The 25,546-nt window shown below is 38.0% G+C and overlaps 1 protein-coding gene across 2 annotated transcripts in view; it reads right to left on the bottom strand.

Moving 5' to 3' along the window:
* The window catches only part of DDR2 (discoidin domain receptor tyrosine kinase 2), a 1,067,915-nt gene that overhangs the window by 248,860 nt on the left and 793,509 nt on the right, over window positions 1-25,546 (bottom strand). For both annotated transcript variants that reach the window (XM_044085379.1, XM_044085380.1), the window contains 2 exons: window positions 13,213-13,318; window positions 7,983-8,166 (listed from right to left, as the gene is read on the bottom strand). In XM_044085379.1, the coding sequence (XP_043941314.1) occupies window positions 7,983-8,166; window positions 13,213-13,318 (290 nt within the window). The remainder of the gene's footprint in view (window positions 1-7,982; window positions 8,167-13,212; window positions 13,319-25,546) is intronic.

Raw genomic sequence — 25,546 nt, 5'->3', positions numbered from 1 at the left:
AGTTTACTTAGAAGTCTTTTGCTTGATGATTGGGAGAGTAAAATGAGTGAATTCTTTGACAAAGTGAACCCTCTTAAACTGTCACTGGAAAGGTGGAGTAGAGTTATCTCTACAATTTCTCAAAGGTAGGTGTGCAAGGTGATAGATGGTATGCTTTGTGGTAAAGCCTGTGACCTGGATGGAGTAAATGTAGAACTGTATAAAAACCTTGTATCAAATTTTCCATGGGTTGTTGAATATTTTTAGATCTTTACAGACTTGCAGGATGATTAATTTTCTCTTGTACATCTACCATAATAATGGTTAGCCCTAAACCCAGGAAAGATCCCTTAGTAGTCACTGGTTGCAAACCATTGCCTGGTTTCTCTTATTAATGTGGAACGTTATGTATATGTTAAAGTCCTAGCACAGCAGATTAAATCTCTTCTGTCAAAATGTATCTTTCCCACACAGGCTGGATTTGTGCCTATTAATACCTGTATCTCTTTACCTGTCTACTAAATTACTAATGACAGAAATCTCATCTCCTTCAGTATGTTTACCATTTCAGAATGAATTTATATTATACGTTTATGGACTCTGTTACTTTCCTGTCATGCTGTAATACCAATTTTTTAGTCTGTACTTTATTTTAATTTCCTGGGCTAAATCTGTAAAATGGCCCAAAGAGACCAGTGTTCTACCCCAGTTAACAAATTGAAATAAATAAATAGATACAATACAATACGGGTAGATATCTAAATGTATAATGTCATTTCCATTAGTGATACATGCACACCACAAAATAGTAAATATTCCAGACCAGAACTCAGGACAGTCATCAACAGCCCCCCAAAAACACACAGACCGCAAGAATCTGGTTGACCCTGCCAGTGTATTACAAAAAAGAAGATCAACAGTCCCCCAAACATACTGCCTCCCTGGTATCTGGTTAAATCCTGCCAGGTTACACATAATAACATATTAAAAAAAATGCCAATGCCACGACCCTTAAATGTTTCACATATAGAGTAGGTTGATCCTGCCAGGTGAAAAATAAAGTATCTGGTTGGCCCTGCCTATCAACAGCCCCAAACACCATGCAGACAGACTACAGGTAGCATCTGGACAGTGGTTCTGTTGATGTTTCATTGACCCTGCCCTGCTGCCAGTCAGTGTTTTAAAAAAAAGAAAATCAACAGCCCCCCCAAACACACTGGCTCCCTAGTATCTGGTTAAACTCTGCCAGGTTACACATAATATAACATAAAAAAAGTAAACGCCATGTCCCTTAAAAGTTTTACACATAGAGTAGATTGATCTTGCCAGGCGAAACATAAAGCATCTGGTCAGGTCTGCCTATCAACAGCCCCAGAAAACACATAGACAGACCACAGGTATCATCTGGACAGTGGTTCCGTTGATGGTTCATTAGCCTTGCCCTGTTGCCAGTCACGATTACGTGACAGACTGCTGGACATTTTTGCCTTTTTAGGCAATGCCTGCTAGCCTACACACACACACACACACACACACACACACACACACACACACACACACACACACACACACACACACACACACAGAGTCTCTCCTTACCTGGACGCATGTTGGGGGCAGCAAACTCTTCTGATAAGGCAGGTATGATGGTATCACACACATGAATTTTGCGCGCGTTCATCAGGCAGGTTCAACAGTGAACGGTAGTTTAAATTCCACGTGTAAGTGGACTTGCTCTATCTGGCACTTTTGCAGCAGAGGTCCTGGTATGCCATACTGGCACGTACCATCACAAAAAAAGCTCTGCTCCTATAGAAGTAGAAACTAGCACAAAACTCCTTGGCATTACCATTGACGACCAAATAAAATTCGATCTTAACATTAACAATTGTATCAAAAAAAAAATGCCAAAAGCTAGGACTACTGTACAGGAACAAGAAATTCCTAACTACTAAAGCTAGGATTTCTCTTACCCACGCCCACCTTCTACCATGCTTAACCTACTGTTCCCAAATACTCACAAATATGAACTCCTCCCTACTTACCAAATTAGAATCAACCTACCACAAAGTAGCTAGATTTGAAGCTCAACAAACATATAAATCTCACCACTGTCTCTCCCTAAAATACCTGAACTGGCCCGAACTACCTCACCTGTTCCTACAATCTCAACTCCAAATCATAAACTCCATCCTATATCAGCATGATTTGTGCCCAAGTCTATCTTCTCTCGTCTCTCACTATTCCCTTGCCAGACTTCGCCGAAGCTCATCCCATGACCTACTAAAAATCCATAAACCCAAATCCAACACAGGGTGCAACTTATATAGCTACCATCCCTATATTGCATGGAACAAACTCCCACTAGAAATAAGGTTCTTGACTCACCCCAAACAATTTAAGCTAGCAACCAAAGACCACTTTAAAAGACAGGCTTCCTCTGGTGGTGGTTTTTGGTTTGTTTGTTTGTACTTTAAAAAACACTGACCCTGTCATTGTACTCACCCTCCCTGATTATTGCCTACCTTTTATAGTACAGTCAAACTAACTTACTAAAACTTACCATTAACTACTTCATCCTATTCTTCATATGTAACCTTTTAAATTTCTGCTACTCTGCATACAAAACCTTATATTTACTCAAGCTCTCTTTTTAAACCAAAACGTACAACTTATTCTACTTTTTTAACATTCTCCTTTTTGTTTATAGTACTGTTTTATCTGTCAACAATACACAGGTATGTAGCTTATGTATTTAACTACCAAAATTCTCTATTGTTATTTTTATTGAAATGTAAATATTAGGCTTTATAAGTGTATTCAGCCAGAAGCTTAGTAATGGTCTTGCCCTGAACCCCACCTAGTCTAAGATTGGGCCTGCTCACATGTATGCACAGAAATTTGTTGTAGCTTGTGTGGGAGTTTGGAGATGATGTGGTCATTACTTTTTTTACAATTTTCCTTACAATTTTAACCTCAGAGATGTGCACAGAAAATTGCTATAACTTGTGTGGGTACTGTAGATAGTGTGGTCATTATTTCTTTAACTTTCATCACAAAACTCACTGGTATTCACAAAAGGCCACTGCTGCTTATATTGGGATGGAAGAAAGAGTTTTCATTATTTTTTAACTCTCCTCACAAACCTCAGATGTGTGGACAGGTGGTCATTCAGTATATCTTATCTAGGAACAGTGTACTATGTAAGAACAAGTTGGAACTTCTCCTGTGGCACTTGCAGTTAATACAATGTACTCTATATTGTGCACTTAGATAGGTACATGTTCAGTTCCAGCAGTGAATGATTAGTATGTGTGTGTCTTTCCAGTGCAAAGCAAAAAAAAAGGGGGGGGGGGACTAGTTTTATAGGAATGATATCAGCATACAAATTATTAAAATAGACTGTTGTCATAATTTCTTATGTAAGATCCATGTCAAAGATCACTTTGCATTTTTATTAAAAGTAAGAAAACATAATTCAAGCTGGCATTATTTCTTTAAACCACGGTTTAAGTTAAAACAAGAAATGATCTCTTTCACCTTTGTTAGATCTAAGTTATATACAGCAGTAACAAGTAATACATATTTTTCATTTTACATATAAAAGCCATGTAAATTGCAATGAAGGCTTTAATTTAAGAGCATTTAAACAAATCAGATTCGATGACAGTGATTAGAACAGTGGTACATACATACTTTACATCTTTTTTTGTGATTAGTGCTGGTTACTGTTTACCGAACTGACTACAAACTCACTGTGCATTTGGTTGTTGATCAGTGTGCTAGGTATAATGTCAAATAACATTTGTCAGCATCCAAATGCTAGGTAGGACTGACTTCACCCACAGAACTGATGTGTGTACTTCCACTAAGGGGATCTAGTGGTTAGGATTTGGTGCTTTCATCACCACCTCTGCCTGGGTGTGATTATCAGTCAGGGAATTTCACTGGATTTTTTTAGGTCATTGTGATGTAGTAGTAGAGCACCAGACTCGCAAGTACAGGTATGTGAGTTTGAGGCTAGCTCACAGATACAAGGTACAGGGTTTGACTCTCTCCTTTGGTCACTGTCTGGATTTTGGCTAGGTGTGTAGTACTCTACAGACCGATTGCTTATTATCAGCCTATGAACAAGGAGTGGAGAAAGTGTTTATCTTTGAGGTGGGTTTGGCATAATTGTAAAGATCACCACCTTATAGACACAAGGTACAGGGTTTGACTTTAACTTCGGGTTACTAGCTAAGCATAAAATGACTGGCCAACTTGTCTAATATTCATCTATAAACCTATACCTTACTATCATCATTTTTTCCACTTTCCTCATAATTAAATGTCAGACATGCACACAGGTGGCTATCTTTTGGAATAAGGGTAAGGAGGTATAATGTTTATATAGACATCTGTCAAGAACAGGTTGAAATATGTTACTATGATCTACTTGCTCTTTCATTTTTGTCACAGTCTGACATCAGAGTGGTGCACAGAATGTGACTGTCTTTTGGGGATAAGGGTAAGGAGGCATGCTGTGTATGGGCTTGACAGCAACTAATTAAAATATATGATTGTGGCAATTTATACTTTGACTTTCATCCTAGTCTAACACCAGAGGGCTAAGCAAAAGGTTGCTATCTTTTTTGTAGTGTGAGAAAGAGGTAAGGGCTAGTCACTGATATGATTTATGTATCTTTACAAGCGTTTGTCTTCTTTAACAGAAAAAATAAGATTGCATTTTTTCCTTACTCATAGTTTTTGTATATCCCATCATTTGATGAAAAGGTTGTTAAAAAGCTCTAAAATACATTTTAGAGCATCTATAACCTCATGACTTCTAGAGGCCTAGTGGTCCTTAGACCTATAGCTTAATTTGGTTATTTATTCTACAGTTATTACAGTGTACTCCTTGCCTGTTAGTGTGCGTTGAAAGGGTCCAGGATAAAGCTGAAGAGTAAGAGTGAATTTCTTTCGTTATGCAATGCTTTTGCACCAACCATAATTGGATAAAAAGGTTGTTTACAAAAAAAAAAAAAAAAAAAACAGAACTCAAAAATACACCAAAAGCATCTAAACTCACATGACTTCTGGGGTATTAGCAGTCCACAGACCCTGGTTTAATTTAATTAGTTCCTCCACATTTATTACAGCACAATCTTGGCCAATCAGAGTACATGAAAAGGATGTAGGAAAAGCTGATGAGTAAGTAAAATCTGAAAAAAAAGGTACAAAAAGTAATCTGGATGGTGTGGGGAGGCCAAACTGAGGGGGAACTGGGGGGGACTGTAGCAATGTGTACTGATCAGGAACAGTGGGCAATGGGAGAATGCCATGGAGCCCTTCCCCTACGGCACTGTTTCAATTAAGGTCGAGTTTGATGGGGTGTGTATTACACTGCATTTGCATTACTACTATGGTATTTTAATAGTTTTGTGTTATACTTGTGATTCATCTTGGTTTTGTCCTACAGAAGGACCAAAGGCATAGTAGGACAACCCAGAAACAAATTAGCTTACTAATTAACCGACTGACTAAACATGCAGCTCAAATTTTTTTTCAAGTTTTACAAAGAAGAACAAACAAGTAGAAGATATTAGTACACTTTCCCCCCTCATCAGACTCGTGGGTACTAACATTAACCCTCCCCATACCAGTGTCCCTAGCCCTAACCTGCACATTAATTTAGGAAACCCCTTTCCCTAACAGTACCATTACACAAGGAGCTCGGACTTACACATACACATACACACACACACACACACACACACACACACACACACACACACACACACACACACACACACAGACACACTTCTTCTAACTTAAGTATTACCCTGACCCTAAAACACACACGCTTGAACACAAACCCATCCCAACCACTTACAATAAACACAGAAGATTGAACCTCCTGCCTTTGTTCAAATTCTAGTGCACTCAGCCATGAGTGCTTTACAATTTTTCTAACTTGTCAAATACACTTTCAAACAATTTGCCATTCAAAAGCATGCCAGACACTGTTTTATGTTTTCATATAAATATATGGTCTATATCTAAGCTCACTTAATCTAGATTCAATGCATCTAAAATAATTTAATCTACAAAAAGCACAAAAAACACACCTATCAACCTATAAACTTATGAACCTATGGAAAAGATTGTTACAATCCCAACAAGAGAAAGTCATATTCCTATCTTATTCATTAAAAAAATATGGTAAATCAATGCATCATACTAGTCTTATGTTTTCAAGTATCAGTTTTATTTATCATACTATTACAATCCAAAAGAAAATTAGTTCACATTAAAATGCCTCACAATTATGAAAATTTGGTATATACAAATGTTAAACTGTAAATAATGTACTCTCAGAAACATATTTAAAAAGAGTTATACAAATAATGATGCAGTACATAGTTTGTGTATATTCTATGAATGCTTGATGAAGATAACACAGCTGACTTTCATATTTAATCATAGCATTTAATTCAAAAATAGAAAGGGGAGTGTATATCAGAAAGTGGGTTTCCTACTCTGTGCAGGTTGCTGGCAGATGAGTGATGAGAATGGAATCACAATGTCCTAGAAGTATCCTTTACTTAATATGTAAGCATAGTATATTGAATGGCTAAGTTGAGGTTATTAGTACTTCACCTCTGAGTGTGTTATCCTAACAGATAATTAATTGTGAATGAGGGCTCAAGTTATCAATTTATGGCCACCAATTTTACTAATCCCTGATTGCCGCTTTACATACAAAATTATAGCCAGTGATGTTTTCATCTGCATGCCTGTGGTGATATCACTGTGTGTGATCTTTTTTGCTTTTTTCCCATGTTTCTTTGACTGTGACAGGATTCAGGGGCATTGCTACCTCCAAAATACTTGTTTTAAAACATTTTTTTCTTCCTGAACAGCTAAACTACTGCAATCTTTCCCCCCTCTCATTCTATATTTAACTTATTTTGTACAGCTGAAGGGAATATTGCTTATTGTATGTTTTCCTTTTAGTATGTTCTCATTTGACAACATCCACAGTTAATGTGTACAAAGAAGATTACCAGCCTCTGTCATAAAAGTCACTAGATCTCCTTCAGTATTATCATGAAGGGAATCACAATAATTTTTATGTTGTTTGCATCAAAACTAGAGGTTGATGGTCTGGGATAGCAATGCTGAAGACAAAAATTCTGCTTGGAACATAATAATTAACATAAACATTTCCAGCATTACTCTGAAGTCAATGGCTTCTCTCTAATGACCGTGATTAAACATTTTGCCTTAGATCTGTTTACTAATTACTTTTTTGCTTACTCAGAGGCACCTGCTTCACACAAAAATGACCTCCACAGCTATAGAGATGTATTCTGTTAAGGTTCCCTTGAATGTTAAAATACCAATAACAGCTGGATAATGTTTATCTGGATACCATAGAAACTGGCTTTGATTCTATGGGTGGGTGGTAGCTCCATGTCAGATTGCTAAAACATAATTTGTTGAAATTGAATCAGCTAAAGGCAAATGGATCAGCTTAGTTTTTGAAATGAGTGTTTTTCTGTACAGTACAAGTCCACACAGCCTAATGCAGGAGATTTCATGCCCTCTTTACCCAGATTTAATATAATCAACTCTAAAATTTCTACACATCAGGGAATGGAAATTAACCAAACAAAGTGACCTTATTCAATGAATGTGCATTTTGACCAAGTACATTTTATCTAGAATAAACTTAGCCCCTCTTCCTTTACTCAACGGTAAATACCTTAGATAAAATTCTTCTAGAGTACAAAAATATTAAACAACTCAAGCCTTTACAAGGCACCCATCATATGATATCATACCCCATAAACAAACTCATGTCAATGGCAGCCTAAATGGAAGAGTAATCTGGTTGTCAGATTTTATTATGCTGCTACCAAGGTATATTAATGTATGTAATGTCACTGTTAAGCTCATTAAAAATGTTTGTCTGTCTAGAGTCATTACCATTTGCTTTATTGGGCAACATTACTAACCTTCATGGTGGTGAAGTTTCGAACTCTGTCAAATTCAAAGTTGATTTCAAGGTAACCATTGCTGAAACTTTCATTTCTCCAGCCAATGTAGTCATATCCAGGCCAGACATTGTACTCATGACTCTGTATAAAATCATCTTGTCCAGTAACTCCATCTGTAAGCTGGCCAAGCCCTTCTGTCATACTAAAATAGAACAAAGACAAAAACAGAAGATATTAAGGGGATTCAGACCACTTGATATCAAGTGCAGATTAAACAGTCTAGTTAAATTAGTCACACATGAATGATTCTGCTGCTGTATTTTATATGTCTAGATATTTGGAAGCCATATCATCCCTTTATGTATAAGTATGCAGTTTGTTGGAGGTTATCTCTAAGCTGGAACAATACATTCACGGCTGTCTACCTCTAAAACTCATTATTGAAATCCATTGCTAAGTGGCTTTGAGTCATGTATATACAGAAACTTTGTAGGTATGCTATTCTGCTATCCACCTCCTGCTCAACGCAGAAGACAGCTACAGTAAATAGACACAGTATTTTTTATAGGCCCAAACTTTGTCAATCTCATGCTGTTTTATTAATTTAATTGTTGTTTGCAAGGTTAGTCATACTAGGCCTACAGACTATTTCCACAGGAGATATCAGCTGGCATATTTAAATCTTATATGCATAGTCTTGCCAGGACATATGGAGAAATTCCTCATCTCTTTGTGCCCAGGACAGTTGGAATTAATCCTGACAAATATGAATGAACTTAAGAAGCAATGAGACCTGTGAAATTCACAGATCTGGCATTGTGGAGTCTCATGATATCAGAATACACACTTGTGGACCTGGAGGAATGGTGCATGTACCACAACGATGCAAAATTCATGACAAAGAACATTGAGGCATTGAACAGGAAGTGCCAGAAAATAAAATAAGACTGTTTAGCTGCAGATGTGGAGCAGTAAATGGATACAGAGATAGGAAAGAAGGAGTATTCTAATGGAATTACAAGATGAGTAAAGGGTTTTAACATTGTCATAACGGGCTGAAAATGGGAGAGGTCTTGTAAAAGAGAAAATATGTTAACCCAAGGGAAAATATTTCTAGTACTGCACAGAAATGTAGTAGGAATTTAATATACACATGAGTTGTCCTGATAAAAAAATTCTGTGATAAATGAAACATTGTAGTTTTGAGACAAAGTAGCTCTATCCTTTTATAGTTATACCTGAGAAAACTGCATTTGAGTAAGCTCTAAGCCTTCAAGCTCAGAGAATTAAAAAAATACCGGCAATTAAAAGAGGAAAAAATTGCTTCACGTTTTCAGATAAAACAGTTATCACAGTACTTGGTTTAAAGGGTGACAATAATACAGCAGAGTTGAAGGTGTGGGCTAAATATGGTTACACAGTCATTAAGCCGTTATGTCAGATACAGAACTGATTATATATGATTTTGTCAATGGTCTTTCAATCAATGTGTGTCCACTATTGTAAGGAAGTCCTTTTTCATCACATAGCATATAGCTAAAGGTATGGCATCCAGATCCAATGAAATAAAGATAAGGGCAAAATGATACCGGAGACAGTAAAAATAGTACTGTAGGACTGCCTGGTGACCTCTTTTCTGTATGTTTTTTCTTATAAATTGTTTATGGAAAACTCATAAAAAATAGAAATAAAAGAAACAGAGGTGCAAAGGTTATAGGAGAGATGAAAAATGAATGTAGTAACATTTGCAGCAACTATGGGTCCCAATATTACAACTAGCATAACTGTTGACCTTCTGCAAATGTTGATCTTTTGTGGTTGATGTTCTTGCTGCTGACATTGTGATGTGTCAAGGTATTGCAGTAGAACCATATATAAAAAAAAAAAAAAAAAAAAATATATATATATATATATATATATATATATAGATATATATGGATCTAGGACAGTTGATCGAAAGACTAACTGTTCGAATCCAACCCTACCGAACACCGTTTATCGAAACTGCTTTCACCGAAAAAGCAGTTTCAGTAAACGGAAGGTAAAACACACACACACATACACAAAAACAAAAAAAAAACACACACCATGTTTATGCAGGGGGGCTTCACCCCCCCTGCACCCCCCACACCCCTCTACTTTTATATTCTCACTCCGAGATCACAGTACAGTGGGGAAAAGGGAATATTCCCTTATCCCCACTGTAGTCCGATCTCGCCCACTACCACTTCCCTCCGATTCCCTGTACTTTCACGAAAGTTTCGCAAAAGCACTTTTTTCATTAAAAAGTGCTTTCGCGAAACTGTGACAGCCCGTTTCACTTTTGGTGAAACAGTCTTTCGGTACACTGTCCTAGACCCATATTTGGGTCTAGGTAATGGTCACTGTTGATGTGACACCCTGACTCTACATGAAAAAAATAGGAAAAGGGATTATGGTTAGAAGGATGGATATGCCCCCCCCACACACACACACACACAGATACACAACATACATATCAAAACAATTAATAAAGATCTTCCATCATTTAATATTATATTACTAATCACAGGGAATATGGGACCTTTATTGGCAGATGAATCCAAGTCCCTTAATAGAAAATACCAGCATCTCAAACAACTCAGCAATCCTTCATCTAAGTCAAGGTATGAAGTTCATGCATTTAATAACTCAGCCTTTGTAATAACACTGTGAAATTTCAGGCACAGTCATTAGGTTTAAAGCTGATATCCAGAAACATTGGCAGTCTGGCTCATGTTATACACTCTGGACAAAGAGCTGCTGATACCTCAGTAGATCGTTGAGAAGAAGGATGAAGAGCTGCTGATACCTCAGTAGATCGTTGAGAAGAAGGATGAAGAGCTGCTGATACCTCAGTAGATCGTTGAGAAGAAGGATGATACAGTCAAAAGAGCTTCTGCTAAATTTCTTTTTCCTTAGCAACTAAAACTGATGAGAGGTAGCTGTGCAGTCATGAGCTCAGAAGCCACTGTTTCCAAAGTCCTCAACAGGGAAACGAGCATTCAAGTTGTTTTTGTCTGCTTAAATAAATAAGGTGTCAAAACTTCTTAACAATTCCTTGTCCTGCACTGAAGTAGAGAACGAACTGGTAACCCCGGGTATTTCAGGATACCTTGGCAGCACAACAGTGATAGTGTAATTGTTTTGTCTTGTGATCTACACACACACACACACACACACACACACACACACACACACACACACACACACACACACACACACACACACACACACACACACACACACACACACACACACACACACACACACACACACACACACACACACACACACACACACACACACACACACACACACACACACACACACGCAACATAGATATGAAAACAATTAATTTTAATATGATGATGCTAATCACAGGAAATGTGGGGGTAAAGCAAACACCTTTACTGGCAGACAAATCCAAGTCCCTTAATGGAAAATACCAACATCTCAAACAACCTAACAGGTCTTGATCAAAATCTCCCACGACCACAGAGAGTGTATCAGGTGCAACCAACACACAACTGAAAATACAGTGTAATAGCTGTGATTCAGGAGCCCTGAGACATGCTAGGTCACTTACCACTCAGTGATGACTTACCTACTGTTACAATATGGAGACATATGCTACTGTGAGAACCAACAGTGCCGGAAAGTTTTAGGAACACCTGAAATCTCCCTGAAGTATCCACTAAATATGAACTAAAAGATGTTAACTGGTCAGTTTTTAACAACTTTCTTAACACCGATCTAACTTTGTAATAAAAGGTATTATGTAAAGAACAGTAGGAATAATTTGTAGTAGCAGCAGATTTATACTTATATCCAACGATGGAGACTTCTAAAAAACTGAAAACTTCTGCCTAGAAATTAGACTGAGCCTTTTTGCCACAATATTACAGAAAGTAGATCAAAGCCAATTGACCTGCACTTTAATGAATGAAATATTTCATCCACTGCATAACATGTTTTTAGGTCTCAGCATAGCACAAAAAAGCTTTAGATATTCAAACTTGTAGTGTGGCTAATAATCATCTTAAAGAAAATGTGCTATGACTATATCAATTGACTTATCCTAGGTATTTGACTTTCTTCATCCATTGTTCCGAATCACTTAAAATATGATGATATAGTAATCTGTGCCCTTAAATAATGTTCTAGTTATTTATCCAGATATAATGAATCTGCTTTGTGGTAAGAAGCTTGTTCTTACCCATATCAAGTTATACCTGCTATTCCCCTACCATCCATCCTTGGATGATTAATGTTTGCATTATTTACACACACAATGTGTGGCAGCAATGTTCACTTCTTGTAATATCCTCACAGTTCACCTGTTGGTGTACCTTGTTTGCATTATTTACATACACAATGTGTGGTAGCAATGTTCACTTCCTGTAATATCCTCACAGTTCACCTGTTGGTGTACCTTGTTTGCATTATTTACACAGACAATGTGTGGTAGCAAAGTTCACTTCTTGTAATATCCTCACAGTTCACCTGTTGGTGTACCTTGTTTGCATTATTTACACACACAATGTGTGGTAGCAATGTTCACTTCTTGTAATATCCTCACAGTTCACCTGTTGGTGTACCTTGTTTGCATTATTTACACACACAATGTGTGGTAGCAATGTTCAATTCTTGTAATATCCTCACAGTTCACCTGTTGGTGTACCTTTACAATGCGGGTGGAAATGAGAGCAGCAGACAAAAACCCACATGAACAGAGGAAGCCATGCAGACTCGACACAGAAAACAGCACAGTTGGGAAGTAAACAAGAAAACCAAGCGCCAGGAAGCAGCCATATGTTTACAGCACAATATAAATGCAATTTGATTTTAATTTAAAAGATCAGTTTGCTGCTAACAAAACATATTGACATAAATACGCGTGTGCTATTGTACAAACATACAGTACATTAAACAGAAACAGCTGCAATGAAAGCAGACTGAGACTTCTTCAGTACTGGTTATAGCTTGGTCATTATTCAGCAAGTATGGGCAAGATCACCACAAGGTATACAACTCTCTATACATTGTGAGGATTTCTCTAATCATTATGACCAACCTCACATTGCAAATTTATTGAACAAGAAGTCATAAATGATAGTTGACTTACGCGGATGCAAAAGTAGTCAATATACTGCTATTAAAGCCTGTTCTTTAAGAGAGATACATTCTTGATGTCCACCAATACTTAATAACTGTAATCAAACCTTACCTGGAGCCAATTGCTCCATCATATACAGAATCATTAAGATAAATGACTGGACCTCCAGGTGGGACCATCTGCTGGCCTGCTGCAACATTGTAAGACACAAGACCATCTGTGTAAAAGTGAGATAAAAAAGTGTTACTGTATTTCTGTAGCACTGTCTTTACTAACACTGCAGATATGAGTACAGTGTTCTGTAATGTTTCTTTTCGTAGTTAATTCAGAAATTATTCAACTCTTTATTGATATTCACAAGTTAGTATCTAGCTTTTTAGACTTTCAACACTCACAATGCATGTATAGTTTTACAGCTAAAAGAAATAAAATAAACAATACAGTGTGAAAGGAGATCAGCTTGATAGTGTCTCCAACATTACTACTTTTAAAGCATGTCCAGTCCCACTCTTCCCTTCACAATCCTTGCTCACATGTCACAGCCAAATCCTATAGTGACTCCCATGGAGTTTTCTAGGCAAGCATGTAATAGAAGTAGATTGCCAGGCCTACCTTCTGTAGCACTCACGCACATTATGAATTTGGGGATACCAATCATTTGACCAAATGTTTTTGGGAAATTGGAGGAAACCGAAGTACCCACAGAAAACCCATGCAAACATTGGGAGGATACGAAGAGTCTGCACACAAGGCATTCCTGCTGAGATTCAAACTGGCGAACCTCTTTCTGTGAGGTGACGGGTCTACCATTATGGTGCTCTGCTGCTGCATTTTTGCACCCCAAAACATGAATTGTAAAGATTTCTGCCTATTTTCATAGTCGTGCATAAATGATTGGGAATATTGAGGAATATGAGCTACTTGCTCGTATAGGACTGAAGTTGCATTAGGCATCATTTATAACATGGACTAGAAAGTAACTTGCCTAATGTAGGGTTACAGCTAGCGTCCATATAGAACTGATTACACTTCCTGTCTATAATGTTGAAGGATTAATCAAACAGAAAAAATACATAAGCTATGATAAATACAGAAAGCTTCCGTATCTAAAATGCAAATGCAATATAATTAGGTTTCCTTACATTCATGAACTGTAGAGCAAGATTTCTGATCTCTCATTTTTAAGGTTTACGCATTAAAAACATAATGCAAGTGCATCGATTTCTTTCCCGTGCAAATTCTATGTTATTAGCAGGCACACACGTAACATCTTCTAACTAGTGACAGGTACTAAAGAACTGTTAGAATTTATATTTTCACAAATTTATGAAAGTAGCAAAATAAAGATAAATTCTCCTTAAATCCATGCTATAGTACATACAGCATCAGTGAAAATACTTTAATTTATAATACAGATGCTATACATCATACTATCTCCCATACAGAAGGCTTGTCACATGATCAGGGATCTAAGTGTCCTATAAAAGCAAGTTTACAGTCTGTGGTAGATGACATCATTTATACTAGCCCATTTGATAATTCCAGAAAGGATTTGTTGCAGATGTTTGTTTACCATTTGCCTGTGGCTCACCTGTTGTCTACATTTGCTCACTAAGGGAAGTACCCAGCCTCCCAGCAACTTGATCCTATTGTAATCATACCATACTACCTAACCCTAAAAGTTGCACTCAGTCCCTAATTTTAATCTCAAACCTTGCTCCCTAAACCTGAAACTCCTAGTCACTCTCTAACTCTAATCCCAAACCTCAATCCCTAAAACTAAAACTCCTATTCAATCCTTAACTCTAATCCCAAACATTGCTCCAAACTGTTCATTAATCAAAGTCACAAATCTCAGTATCTAACCATAAAACTCCCATTTGGTTCCTAACCCAAATTTTACAACCCACTCCCTAGCCATAACATCCTTTTAGTCCCTATCTCTAAAACATCTACTAGTTCACCACAGCTGTTGCATGCAATAATGCCATCAGCACTGTTTGAATTTGAATATCCATTTGAGTGACAAATCCACGTGGGTTCAGTGGGAAAATGGGTACAAGGCTGCCAGACTGTATTCTGTGACTAGTCAGGACTTGAACAACTGCAGTACAACCTTCTAAACATAAAAGCTTAACACAAAAATGTCCCTTCTCTAATTAAATTTGTTTGTCGGATTATGTAAAAAACAAGTGATTATGGACTACAAGATTATTTATTGACCTCTAAAATTTTATTTAATGATTATAATTTATTTATTTTACATTTGTTAACTGGGTTAGTCCAGCTGAGCGTTTGCGTTTTCAGTGGAGACCCGAGGAGAAAAGCTCCGCAGTGAGTTTTTACATTATACTTACAAGCAATTACAACATTTTCATTAGCTGCTAAACAAATATTTAAAGAGATAACATTTACAATAAATCATACAGAAATCATACATAAGACAGTTGGGTACAATGTCAGAAATCATACTGAAAACACTAGGTATAATGTCATGTAAGGAATAAGGTGTTCATAATCCCTAAGTGGTTATATACAGTACAAGTACAAAAGGAATGGCATGGGGATGAAGTGGTTAAACATAGGGACAGAGGGGTAGATGTTTATTATGCTAAGACTGTGGAAGGTGAGGAAAAAGAGGGAGAAGAAATAGAAGGGAAGAGACTGGAGGGAGGATGAACGGAAGCTAAGGTAGGGTAGTTTCAGGGAGGCTGACTACAGTGGTAGGACCATTTGTTTGTTAGGTATCTCTGAGTGGCTAGCTTGAAATGCTTGGTATGGTCAAGGGACCTAATTTCTTGGGGTAGTTGGTTCCAAGTTGTAGCAGGGTTATAGTTATAGAGTAAACATCCTGTTTTGGTTTTGGGTTTATAAATCTGTAGGAAGTCCTGGTTTGAGCTATGAAGTGTCCTGGTTGGGGAATATTTAGATATAATAGATAAAAGGCTAGGGCAGAAAGATGGTAGATAGAGGATGGAGTGGATAATTTGCAGTTGATGTAGTAGCAACAAATAAGGGAATTCAAGCCAGTTCAATTGTTTAAGGGATAGGCAATAGTGTGACATGTAGGTTTGGTTTGCAGTGAATCTAGCAACCTTATTATAGGTCGTTTCAAGTTTTGTTATGAGTGTGGTGTTAAGGATTGTGACTAATTGGCAGCTATAAAGAAGGGTGGGAAGAAGAAATGCACGGGAGAGAGTTATTCTGGCTGTACTGGTTAAATGTCTTTTGTTACGATAAAGGAGTCCAAGTTTCTGGTGAGTCGTTCTGATAGAGTTAGTGACTTTAAGCTGATCGTCTATTATGACTCCCAACAGTTTAGTGCTAGGTTCAGCAGTAATGATAGTGTTATTGCTTGATAGGATGGAAAATGTAGTTTTGAGATTGATGAGGTCTTTTGGGAGGAAGAGTAGGAGCTTAGTTTTCTTAGGGTTGAGAATTAATTTGTTATCACAAAGCCATGTCTCTATGGTGTTGAATGATGCTTGGGTAGTAGAGTGGAGGTCAGATGGATTGTCGGCAATGGTGATGACCATTGACTCATCGGCATATTGTACAAGTGTAGAGTGGGGACAGGAGGTGTAAAGTAGGTTGGTGAAAATATTGAAGAGCAGTGGCCCAAGTATGGATCCTTGGGGGCACCCATTGGAACACTTGGGGGATAGAGCAGAGTGCCATTTAACAGCTTGCTGGCAGTTACAGAGATAGCTAGAAAACCAGGATATGGTGGGAGGAGAGAATCTTAAATGAGAGAGTTTGTCTAGTAGAAGGGGATGGGAGGCAGTGTCAAAGGCTTTGGACAGGTTGAGGAACAGACATGAGACTAGTTTATTGTTGTCACGGGCCAGTGATGCAGTACTGATGAAGGATTTTAGTGCAGTTGTAGTACTGTGTTTAGGATGAAATCCATGTTGTGTGTGTGTTAGAAGGTTCTCTTGGAGAAGATACTGCATTATCTGCTTGCATATGCATTTCTGAAGGATCTTGGAGAGGGGAGACAGTATAGCAATTGGTCTGAAGTTTGATATATCAGAAGAATTACCTCCTTTATGTACAGATAATGTATAGAATGTTTTCCATATTGCTGGAACATATGATTCAGAGATAGATCAGTTGATCATTATGGATACTGGATAGGCTAGGGGTTCATCAGCAATCTGTAGGAAGTAGGAAGGGAGATTATCAGCTGAGGGGGAGCAGGGTTTGAGTTTAGAGAGTTGAGATTTAATATAGTTAGTTGAAACTGATTTAAGGGAAAAAGAGTTTGAGGGATAAGGAGGAAAAGTTGAGAATGTGGGGTTATTAGTATTTTGTATAGTGGGAAGAGCATTTATTATGGTAGTTATTGAGTCAATAAAATGATTGTTAAATGTAGTGGCAGTTTCTTCAAGAGTTTTATTTGGGCATGGGTTAGGAGGGGAAAGGTTTCCTGGATGTTGTATATGAATGATTGTGTTCCAGAATTTTTTGGGGTCAGATTTTAGGGTAGTGGGAGGGTTTGCATAGAAGTTAATCTTGTCTTTGTTGATAATTTTCTTTATTTGATTCTTAAGTTCTTTATAGGTCTGTAGGAGAGAATGGGGTCTTAGTTTTAATCCATAATTTCCATATCCTGTCACGGTTTTTCATCAGGGCTTGAGTAGATTTGGTCAGCCAAGGAGCAGTGTTAGCTTTGATTCTGATTGAATGGAGAGGAGCAAGGGAGTTGAGGATGTTTAGAAAGGTGGAGTTGAAAGAGTGGACAGCCTCATCTAAGGGGAGTGTAGTGAGATGGGACCAGTTAATTTTAGAGAGTTGGTCAGTGAAAGAGTCAGGACTAAAAGATGAGATTTTGCAGGAAGTGATAAACCTGAAAGGTCTGGTGAAATGGGGAGTGTGTCTAGTTACTGTGACAGGGCAGTGGTCACTGAGGGCATTTTGGTAGAGTGTGAGGATTATGATAATTTTGGGGGTGAGACACCAAAATCCAGTCCAGAAGAGACTGTGTCAGGTGTGACTTGTTAATATAGGTAGGGGTAGTTATTAGCTGCTCAAATCCATGTAAGTTGATACAAGAGGAAGAATGGGGAGTTTGAACTGAAAGCCAGTCTATGTTTACATCCCCTAGAATAATGGTTTCATTATGGATGATATGTGAGAGGTGGGATAGGATGTTCACGAGTATGCTGAGATTGTCTCCAGGGGGATATAAATTGCTACAACAGTTATGGTCGTAAAGTTGTTAAGTGTAACATTGGTATGTAGGAGTTCAGCTGTAGAAAAAGTGGGTAGAGGGAGGTTTGGGGTAGTTATTGAGAGGTGGTCTGGGTAGAGTATGGCTACCCCTCCTCCTCTTTTCTTTTGTCAATCAAGTCATAGGATGTTATAGCCAGGTGGGGTAATTTCACTATCTTTATTATATGGTTTCAGCCAGGTTTCAGTTAGGGTGACTATGTCAGGAGTATAGTTAGCTAACCAGGCATGGAAGTCCTGAACTTTATTTACTACACTCCTGAAATTGATAGAGCAGAAAGATGCTTGCTTTTTTAAGGGAGTGAAGTTAGTTGAGTTTTGTACTAGAGGATGATTGTTCGAGGTCAGGTGGGTGGGGCCAGGGTTAGGGTGGATGTCTCCTGATAGAAGTAGTGGTTTGAAGTAGAGTAACTGTTTACGTGGGGAGACATTTTTTTCTGCTTAGAGGTGGTTGGGAGAGGGAGAGATAATTTTATTTTAGGAAGGAGAGTAGTATAGTTTGGAATAGAAGGACAGGTTTGCAGAGGAGCCTGGGGTTTAATATTTGGATGTAGAGTCCAATTAGTTGGGTGGAAGTAGGGTGGGGTTAGATGTGTGTGATAGGAAGTGAGGAGGTAAAAGAAGCAGAGTATAGGTATCAGGAGTAATGTTTGTGGTTTGAAAGACATGATGTAAAGGTGGAGTATGTGTAGACAGTGGGAAGATGAGGTGAGTGATAAGCAGTAGTGTGTGGGAAGGTACTATAGGGGAAGAGGTGTGTCAGTAAGGAAGTAGTTATGAGGGGCAGGGGATGAGTTAGAAGAGGTGTGGTCAAGGTGGATAAGTATAAATGGAATGATATGGGGAGTGGGTGGGAAGGGATCGAAGTGAGCCCAAGCGTAGCGAGGGCAAACGGAGTGGGGCCCTACTGAGTAGCTGCTGATTTAAAAAAAAAATCACCACATCTTCCCCTTACTAGTCTTGTGTAGTGTTTCTAATGGTACTGTTACTATTAACATCTGAAATTTTTGCGACAGTTCCATTTTTTTCAGGATATAAAATTAATGAAGATAAAACAAAGACTACAGCTGTAAACTATGTACCCACACATAAATTCATTTGGCAATGCCCATATTTATGGGGACATGATAAAATTAACTATTTAATAGTATGGGTTAAAAAGGACACTGTTACCACAGCTAAGAATATGTGGGAAGAGACTAAGGAAAAGATAATACAAAAACCTGAGAAGCTGGAAGCTCTTGCCTATGGATATAAATTGCAAGATACAAGCATTAAAAATATTTTAGTCCGTTTAATTTTATACACAGGTCAGGCATACTTTATCAACAATGAAGAAGTTGTGGATAGTAATTAATAAAGAGTTGAAGGATTTTATCTGGGAGGGAAGAAGGCAAGAGACAATTGGGATAAGTTCATCCTTCAAATAGAACAAGGAAGTTTAGGATTACCTGATATGAATGGATATTTTAGAGCTACATAATTAAGGGTCTTATACATAAAACAAGCAGAAAGCTACAATTCAAAGTGGAAAGGGATGATGATGATGAAGAGGGGGGAATTCAAGAAATAGGGAATGAGAGTGGGATTTTGAATGCAGACCCTTAAGGAGAACAACAGTCATACAGAATATTATATTCATAAAGTAGCAGAAACTGTGCTAAGAACTAAGTCACCACATGATGGAGAATGGAGATTCTGCCCATAGAGATGACTGTAATTAGGGATACAGATAATAGGCAAGAGGGGACTGGAATTTACCAGTGGAAGCTGGCAAAAGAACCAATGTACTGGGAGCAAATAATTAGATAGGGAAAGGTAATAGAATGGGGAGAGGCCAAGAATTTATTTGGACTACAGGTAGAGATTGCCTTCCCTATCAGGTATTGATATCAGAGTATAGGCAAAAGAAAGGGATAGGGGAATCCTAAGTGAAACACCTGCATTGGTTATTTTTTTTATTTTAACCTAGAAAAGAAACTGTTGTTAAAAAAGGAATCAGTCAGAAGAGTTCAGGAAAGATTGGGAAGAGAGATCAGATAAGCAATTCACAAAGAAACAGTGAGAGTATGTATCTATGGCTCTCAAATACACAACAAGGTCTATAAGATTAAGGATTTTTGCTTGCACATGTTTGCATAGGTACTTTTATACCCCAAAACAGACTTCAAAGAATTTTTCCTCAGGTTGAGGTCAAATGTTGGAGGTATAATGGGGAAGAAAAAGGTACCTAGAAGCATATGTTTTTGAAGTGTAATGAGTTAACAAACTTCAAAAATTCCCTACAAAGTACTCTGTCAGGATTACTGGGCAATAGGCTTGCCAATTCTGTTTCGAAACAGACTATCCCCTACTGGGCAAGCAAATGAGTGTAACTAAAGAAATGATTTTTGAGCTGAAATACCGGATCTGAATTGTCTAGACATAGTAAGGCCTGGTTAGGTTTAATTCTGGTGTCTGCCAAAAAAAGTAATTTCTAGAAAATGGAACTCAGAGTCTAAACCAACCATACTTGAAGTAGTGAACTTGTAACAGAGATAAAGGAACAGTAACTGGGATCTTTACAAAAGGGTAGAAGTAAATTACTTAGAAAAAATGGAAATTGTGGGAACAATGCATGCAGAAAAATGTTTTAGAGGAGGAATGAGGTTTAAGAAAAGGCAAGAACTGAACAATGCTGGCTTGATTATATTGTAGAGAATAATATATGTGATGTATAATGTTTGCAAATCTAAACGTATTAATATGGTTTGATTACTTTTATATAAATGTAAGTTTGCCTCTGTCACAAGTGATAATTCAATAAACATTAAAAAACAGCATTTGAAATGTTACACCTCACACATTCTCTCTATGTAAAACTGGTGTACATAGGCTTAAAAGACTCTCCAAAATGCAGACAGATATCAAGCCTATGCAGGTGTTTTTGTAAACATGTTTACTGTATCTAACAATGAATATAAGGAACAAAGTGTGTTAGGAAGCCATACTTATTTAAAAATTAAATACATTTTCAGATTTCTCTCATCTGATCCAGTCTGAGTTTATGGATGTTTTTCTTTATGGCGCACTACCTGACACCTCCACTAGTTCTCATTAAGTCATTTCTCTTCACAGTCTATTTCTTGAGCTTCATGTGTTTTCATTGTTACAGTTTTACATTTCAACCTTAAACATTTAGTGTATTAGAAGTGAAAAAGCCAAGCTATACATTCACAAATCTATCCAATCCCTATCAACCCTCTCATATCCATTTCCCTCAATGCTTTCTAATGTAACTTTTTTGTGACATACTTTTTTCCCAATGTTTCTTTTGTAATGTTCTAGTCTTACTTTTTGCTATGTTGTCCATTAAAAAAGAAATCACTCAATAATGTTTTTCCTGTTATTTCCAGTTTTTGTTAACGTCTTATTAACTACTAACATCAATAAAAATGTAATCAGACAGATTCAATAAAGCCTACAAGGTCTGTTCACACCATGTGTGTGGTGCAGCACAACCCGCACGTGTTAGCAGACTGTTTTAGATTCAGTAAGTGGCTCTACACAGTGTGTAGAGCTGCACAGAGCCACACAAACAAGGTAAACACACTGGCATACTAATTATAGCATAAGCAGCTGAACTGTATGCTAATCAACCAATCCTTGATGGAGGAGCTATTCAACAAGCTATAAAGCAACCGTCTAGACTCTGCTGGTTTCCCTGCAAATTCTAAAACCTGTTGGAATACAGCCATGGAAAGGAGTTTACACAGAAACAATGTTAGGAGCTGTTGTTGCTTTAATTCATGTGTATGTGCAATAGGCTGAAGTCTGTGCTGCTGCTGCTGCTAATAAACCACGGCCAAGAAGAAGTGTTTTTAGACCCCAGGCAGGTAACTTATTGCAATCTACATGATGTGGAAATTGTAGAGTGCTACAGAGTAGATAGAGATGCACTACAGGAACGCTGCAAACTCTTTCATCCTCAACTCAGAGCCAGGGCAAACCAAGGGGGACCCATCCCAGTGGAGACAACGGTATGTGTAGCACTGAGAATTGTAGCTACAAGTATCTTTCAGAGATCAACAGGGGGCATGCTGGGGGTGTCACAGGCATCAGCATCCAGGATCCTCTATCTTTTCCTGAATGTTATGCTCCAGCATGCCAGAAACCACATATATTTTCCCCGTACACCTGAGGACAGGACCAGTAATATGCAGGAGTTCTACCCTGTAACAGACTAACCTGAAGTACTGGGTGCCATAGACTGCACACATGTAGAAATTGAAAGGTTCTACATAAATAGAAAAAGCGTACACTCTATTAACTGACAAGTCATGTATAATACCAAGGGAATCAACTTGAATGTGTGTGCTGGCAATGACTCACATATCTGGCACACCTCCCAAATGTATCAGATGTTCACTATGGGGGATATACCACAGGGTCATCTACTGAGGGATACAGGATACTGGAATGGTGGCTGATGAAACCCATCAGAAATGCATAGACACCTGCTGAAGAATGCCATAATGAGGCACACGCTCAAACCAGAAATATCATAGAGCATGTGTCTGGGCTGTTGAAGTCACAGTTCCGCTGTCTAGATACACCTGGGCGAGCCCTGCAGTACAATCCACATACATGTACTGAAATATTCACAGTATGTGCCATGCTACACAACATTATCCTGAGAAATCAGCTTCAGCAAGATCAATAAGGGGAAGTGGCACACATCCCACCACCAATGGCAAGGTCACCACAGCCACACGCAGGTGAGGAGTCAGAGGGAGAACCAGAAGCTGCTGTAGGTGTAGGCAGATGTAGGCATGCTCAATATGCCCTAACATTGGCTAAGAGGCAACACATAGCACACTCACACACCACCTAAGGGGATAAAACTTTCCTGCTGTGCACATACATATAGTAACATTGACGCCAGGCAATGCTCACAACCTTTACCTACCCATGTAATGACTGTTTACTGCTTGCACCAGACAGAGCCAGCCCTGAACTAAAACTGTTGCATCTACTGGATTTACAAGGTAAGTGCTGAACCTGGAGTGCATTGTGTAATAATATGAATGACTGGCATATCCATGCATGTTGTTACTTGGTAATGTAAATAAAAGGCCAGAGATTTGTACAAAAATGACCTTAACTTGTGACAGCAGAGACTTATTCGACTTATATGTGTCCATTATTAAGTAGTACGCCTCAGGCATCAAAGATTCACACAGTCATACCTCTCAAAAGTACTGCTCCTCACCGCATACCCTCAGTTTAGCATCATACATTTGTACTGGAAAATCATTTAAGAGAGAAGTTAGAAAGTAATGAGACACATTTCAGTTTCAGACTTCACAACCTTCACAAGATCCTTAACAATACAGATGCAAAAAAGTGTGATGCTATCAACTAAGACAAATATAAGTTAAAGGTACAATTAACAATTCAACATCATAAATGCAGATATACTAATCATTAAGTCATCTATGCACCCTGAGCATCAGACACAAAGCTTGTGTAACCCTGAATCGAAAAGATAGCAAACAGGGATATGGCACAGTTATCATCACTTACACAGGGTGTTGTGTGGGGGAGCAGGAAGCCTAGGCCGGCACAAAAGGTTGATAAGTGTGTGTGAGTAAGAAAGAGAAGCAGGCAGACATTCAGATAAAGTAACAAATGGCCAGTGAAACAAAATGAGCTTTAAGCTTCATGGCTGAACCATGTAACTGTTGTGTGTGTGTGTGTGTGTGTGTGTATGTGTGTGTGTGTGTGGGTCCTCCAGATGAAATTGGTGTGTGAGTGTCTGCAAGGTAAAAGGCTTAGCATGATCATGTGATTTATTCAGAATTTTTAAAAGTACTAATGATGAGTAAATATTTTATCTGATGAAGTTTTTGATAACTAAAACAAAAGCGCTCATCTGTTTTATAATGGAATAAACATTTTTTCCCTTTTAAATTATATTCTTTATTTGTATTTATTGGTTGGAGTTTTGCAGTCATTGCAACCATTTCATGGTGTTTTCCCATTTGTCTAGTTGCTGCTCCTGGTTTTCTGTTTATTGTCCCCCTCCACCTGTCTAATATCTTTGGGAATGGGTGTGTGACGTAATGGACACCTATTGGCTGTGATTACAGCAACAACAGCTATATGTCAACCTCAGTGTCAGTGTCAGATTCAACATCCCCTGACCTGACTGTGCTTGGGTTGGCCCATCATCATCAGAGTCTGCTGATACTCTTGACATCAGGTGGTAGAAATCCCACACTTCCACTGTCAGGAAGACCTGTGATAATAAGCAATAAACACAGGAAAAAAAATTAACTCCTACACTACTATAGTCCAATATATGCTAACAAACTAACAGCTTTCAACTGTTCGTCAGTACTGACATAAAAATGTTTGGCATAACATGTGCAGATGATAGTCTGTTCCCTATGCTGGATGGTTTTGGAAGAAGTTAAGCAAAAGGTAAGGACAACATCACAATTTATTTATTTTATTTTATTTTATTTTATATAGTAACACAGGGCATAAAACCTTTTGCCCTTTATATGTCCATCAACTACAATTTCAACAAGAACTTGGATGACAAGTCCAACCTAAGCCCCATGTGTAATCATTCAGAATGTGTTGTTAACTGTAGCAATCGACAATCCCTCTTAACAAATTTCTTGTTAAACAGGCCATACATATTGATATAAATATTTTATTATACTGCTTTCCCTTTGTTCTTCCCCCTGCTTCCTCCCCATTTCACCACTTTCTTATCTACCACATTTTAACACCTATAATCTGGTCAAAAAATAGAATCACACACAACACACATAAGTACCAGAATAAGCAATGGATCCCTTCACCTTTTGGCCTCCATGCTATGTTTGTGCAGAGTTTGGGATCACACACCAATGGCAAGCGATGGAGAGTGGCTGTACAATGCTGCTGTTACCTCTGAGCAAAGCTGCTTAACCCTACTACACTATGCCAACACACAGCAACACATGCACTATAAAGAATTCATGTCATTGCATTATCACTATTTATTTAAAAGTATTAGATGAACCTGTATTCAAATTCAGTATCATCTGGGCTCAGAAATACATGTGTCGGTGCATTTACACCTGCTACCACAGAGTCAGCTAAGTAGTAGTTGTGTTTCATAGAGTCAGTACTAACTCTCAGACTTTTAGCAATGTGGCTCACATTTGCACACTGCTTA

The sequence above is a fragment of the Protopterus annectens genome, chromosome 10.part0 (assembly GCF_019279795.1).
Source record: "Protopterus annectens isolate FY-2018-M chromosome 10.part0, PAN1.0, whole genome shotgun sequence".
Classification (NCBI taxonomy): Eukaryota; Metazoa; Chordata; order Ceratodontiformes; family Protopteridae; genus Protopterus; species Protopterus annectens.
The sequence above is the reverse complement of the archived record's forward strand: the minus strand, read 5'-3'. Positions and strand labels throughout refer to the sequence as shown.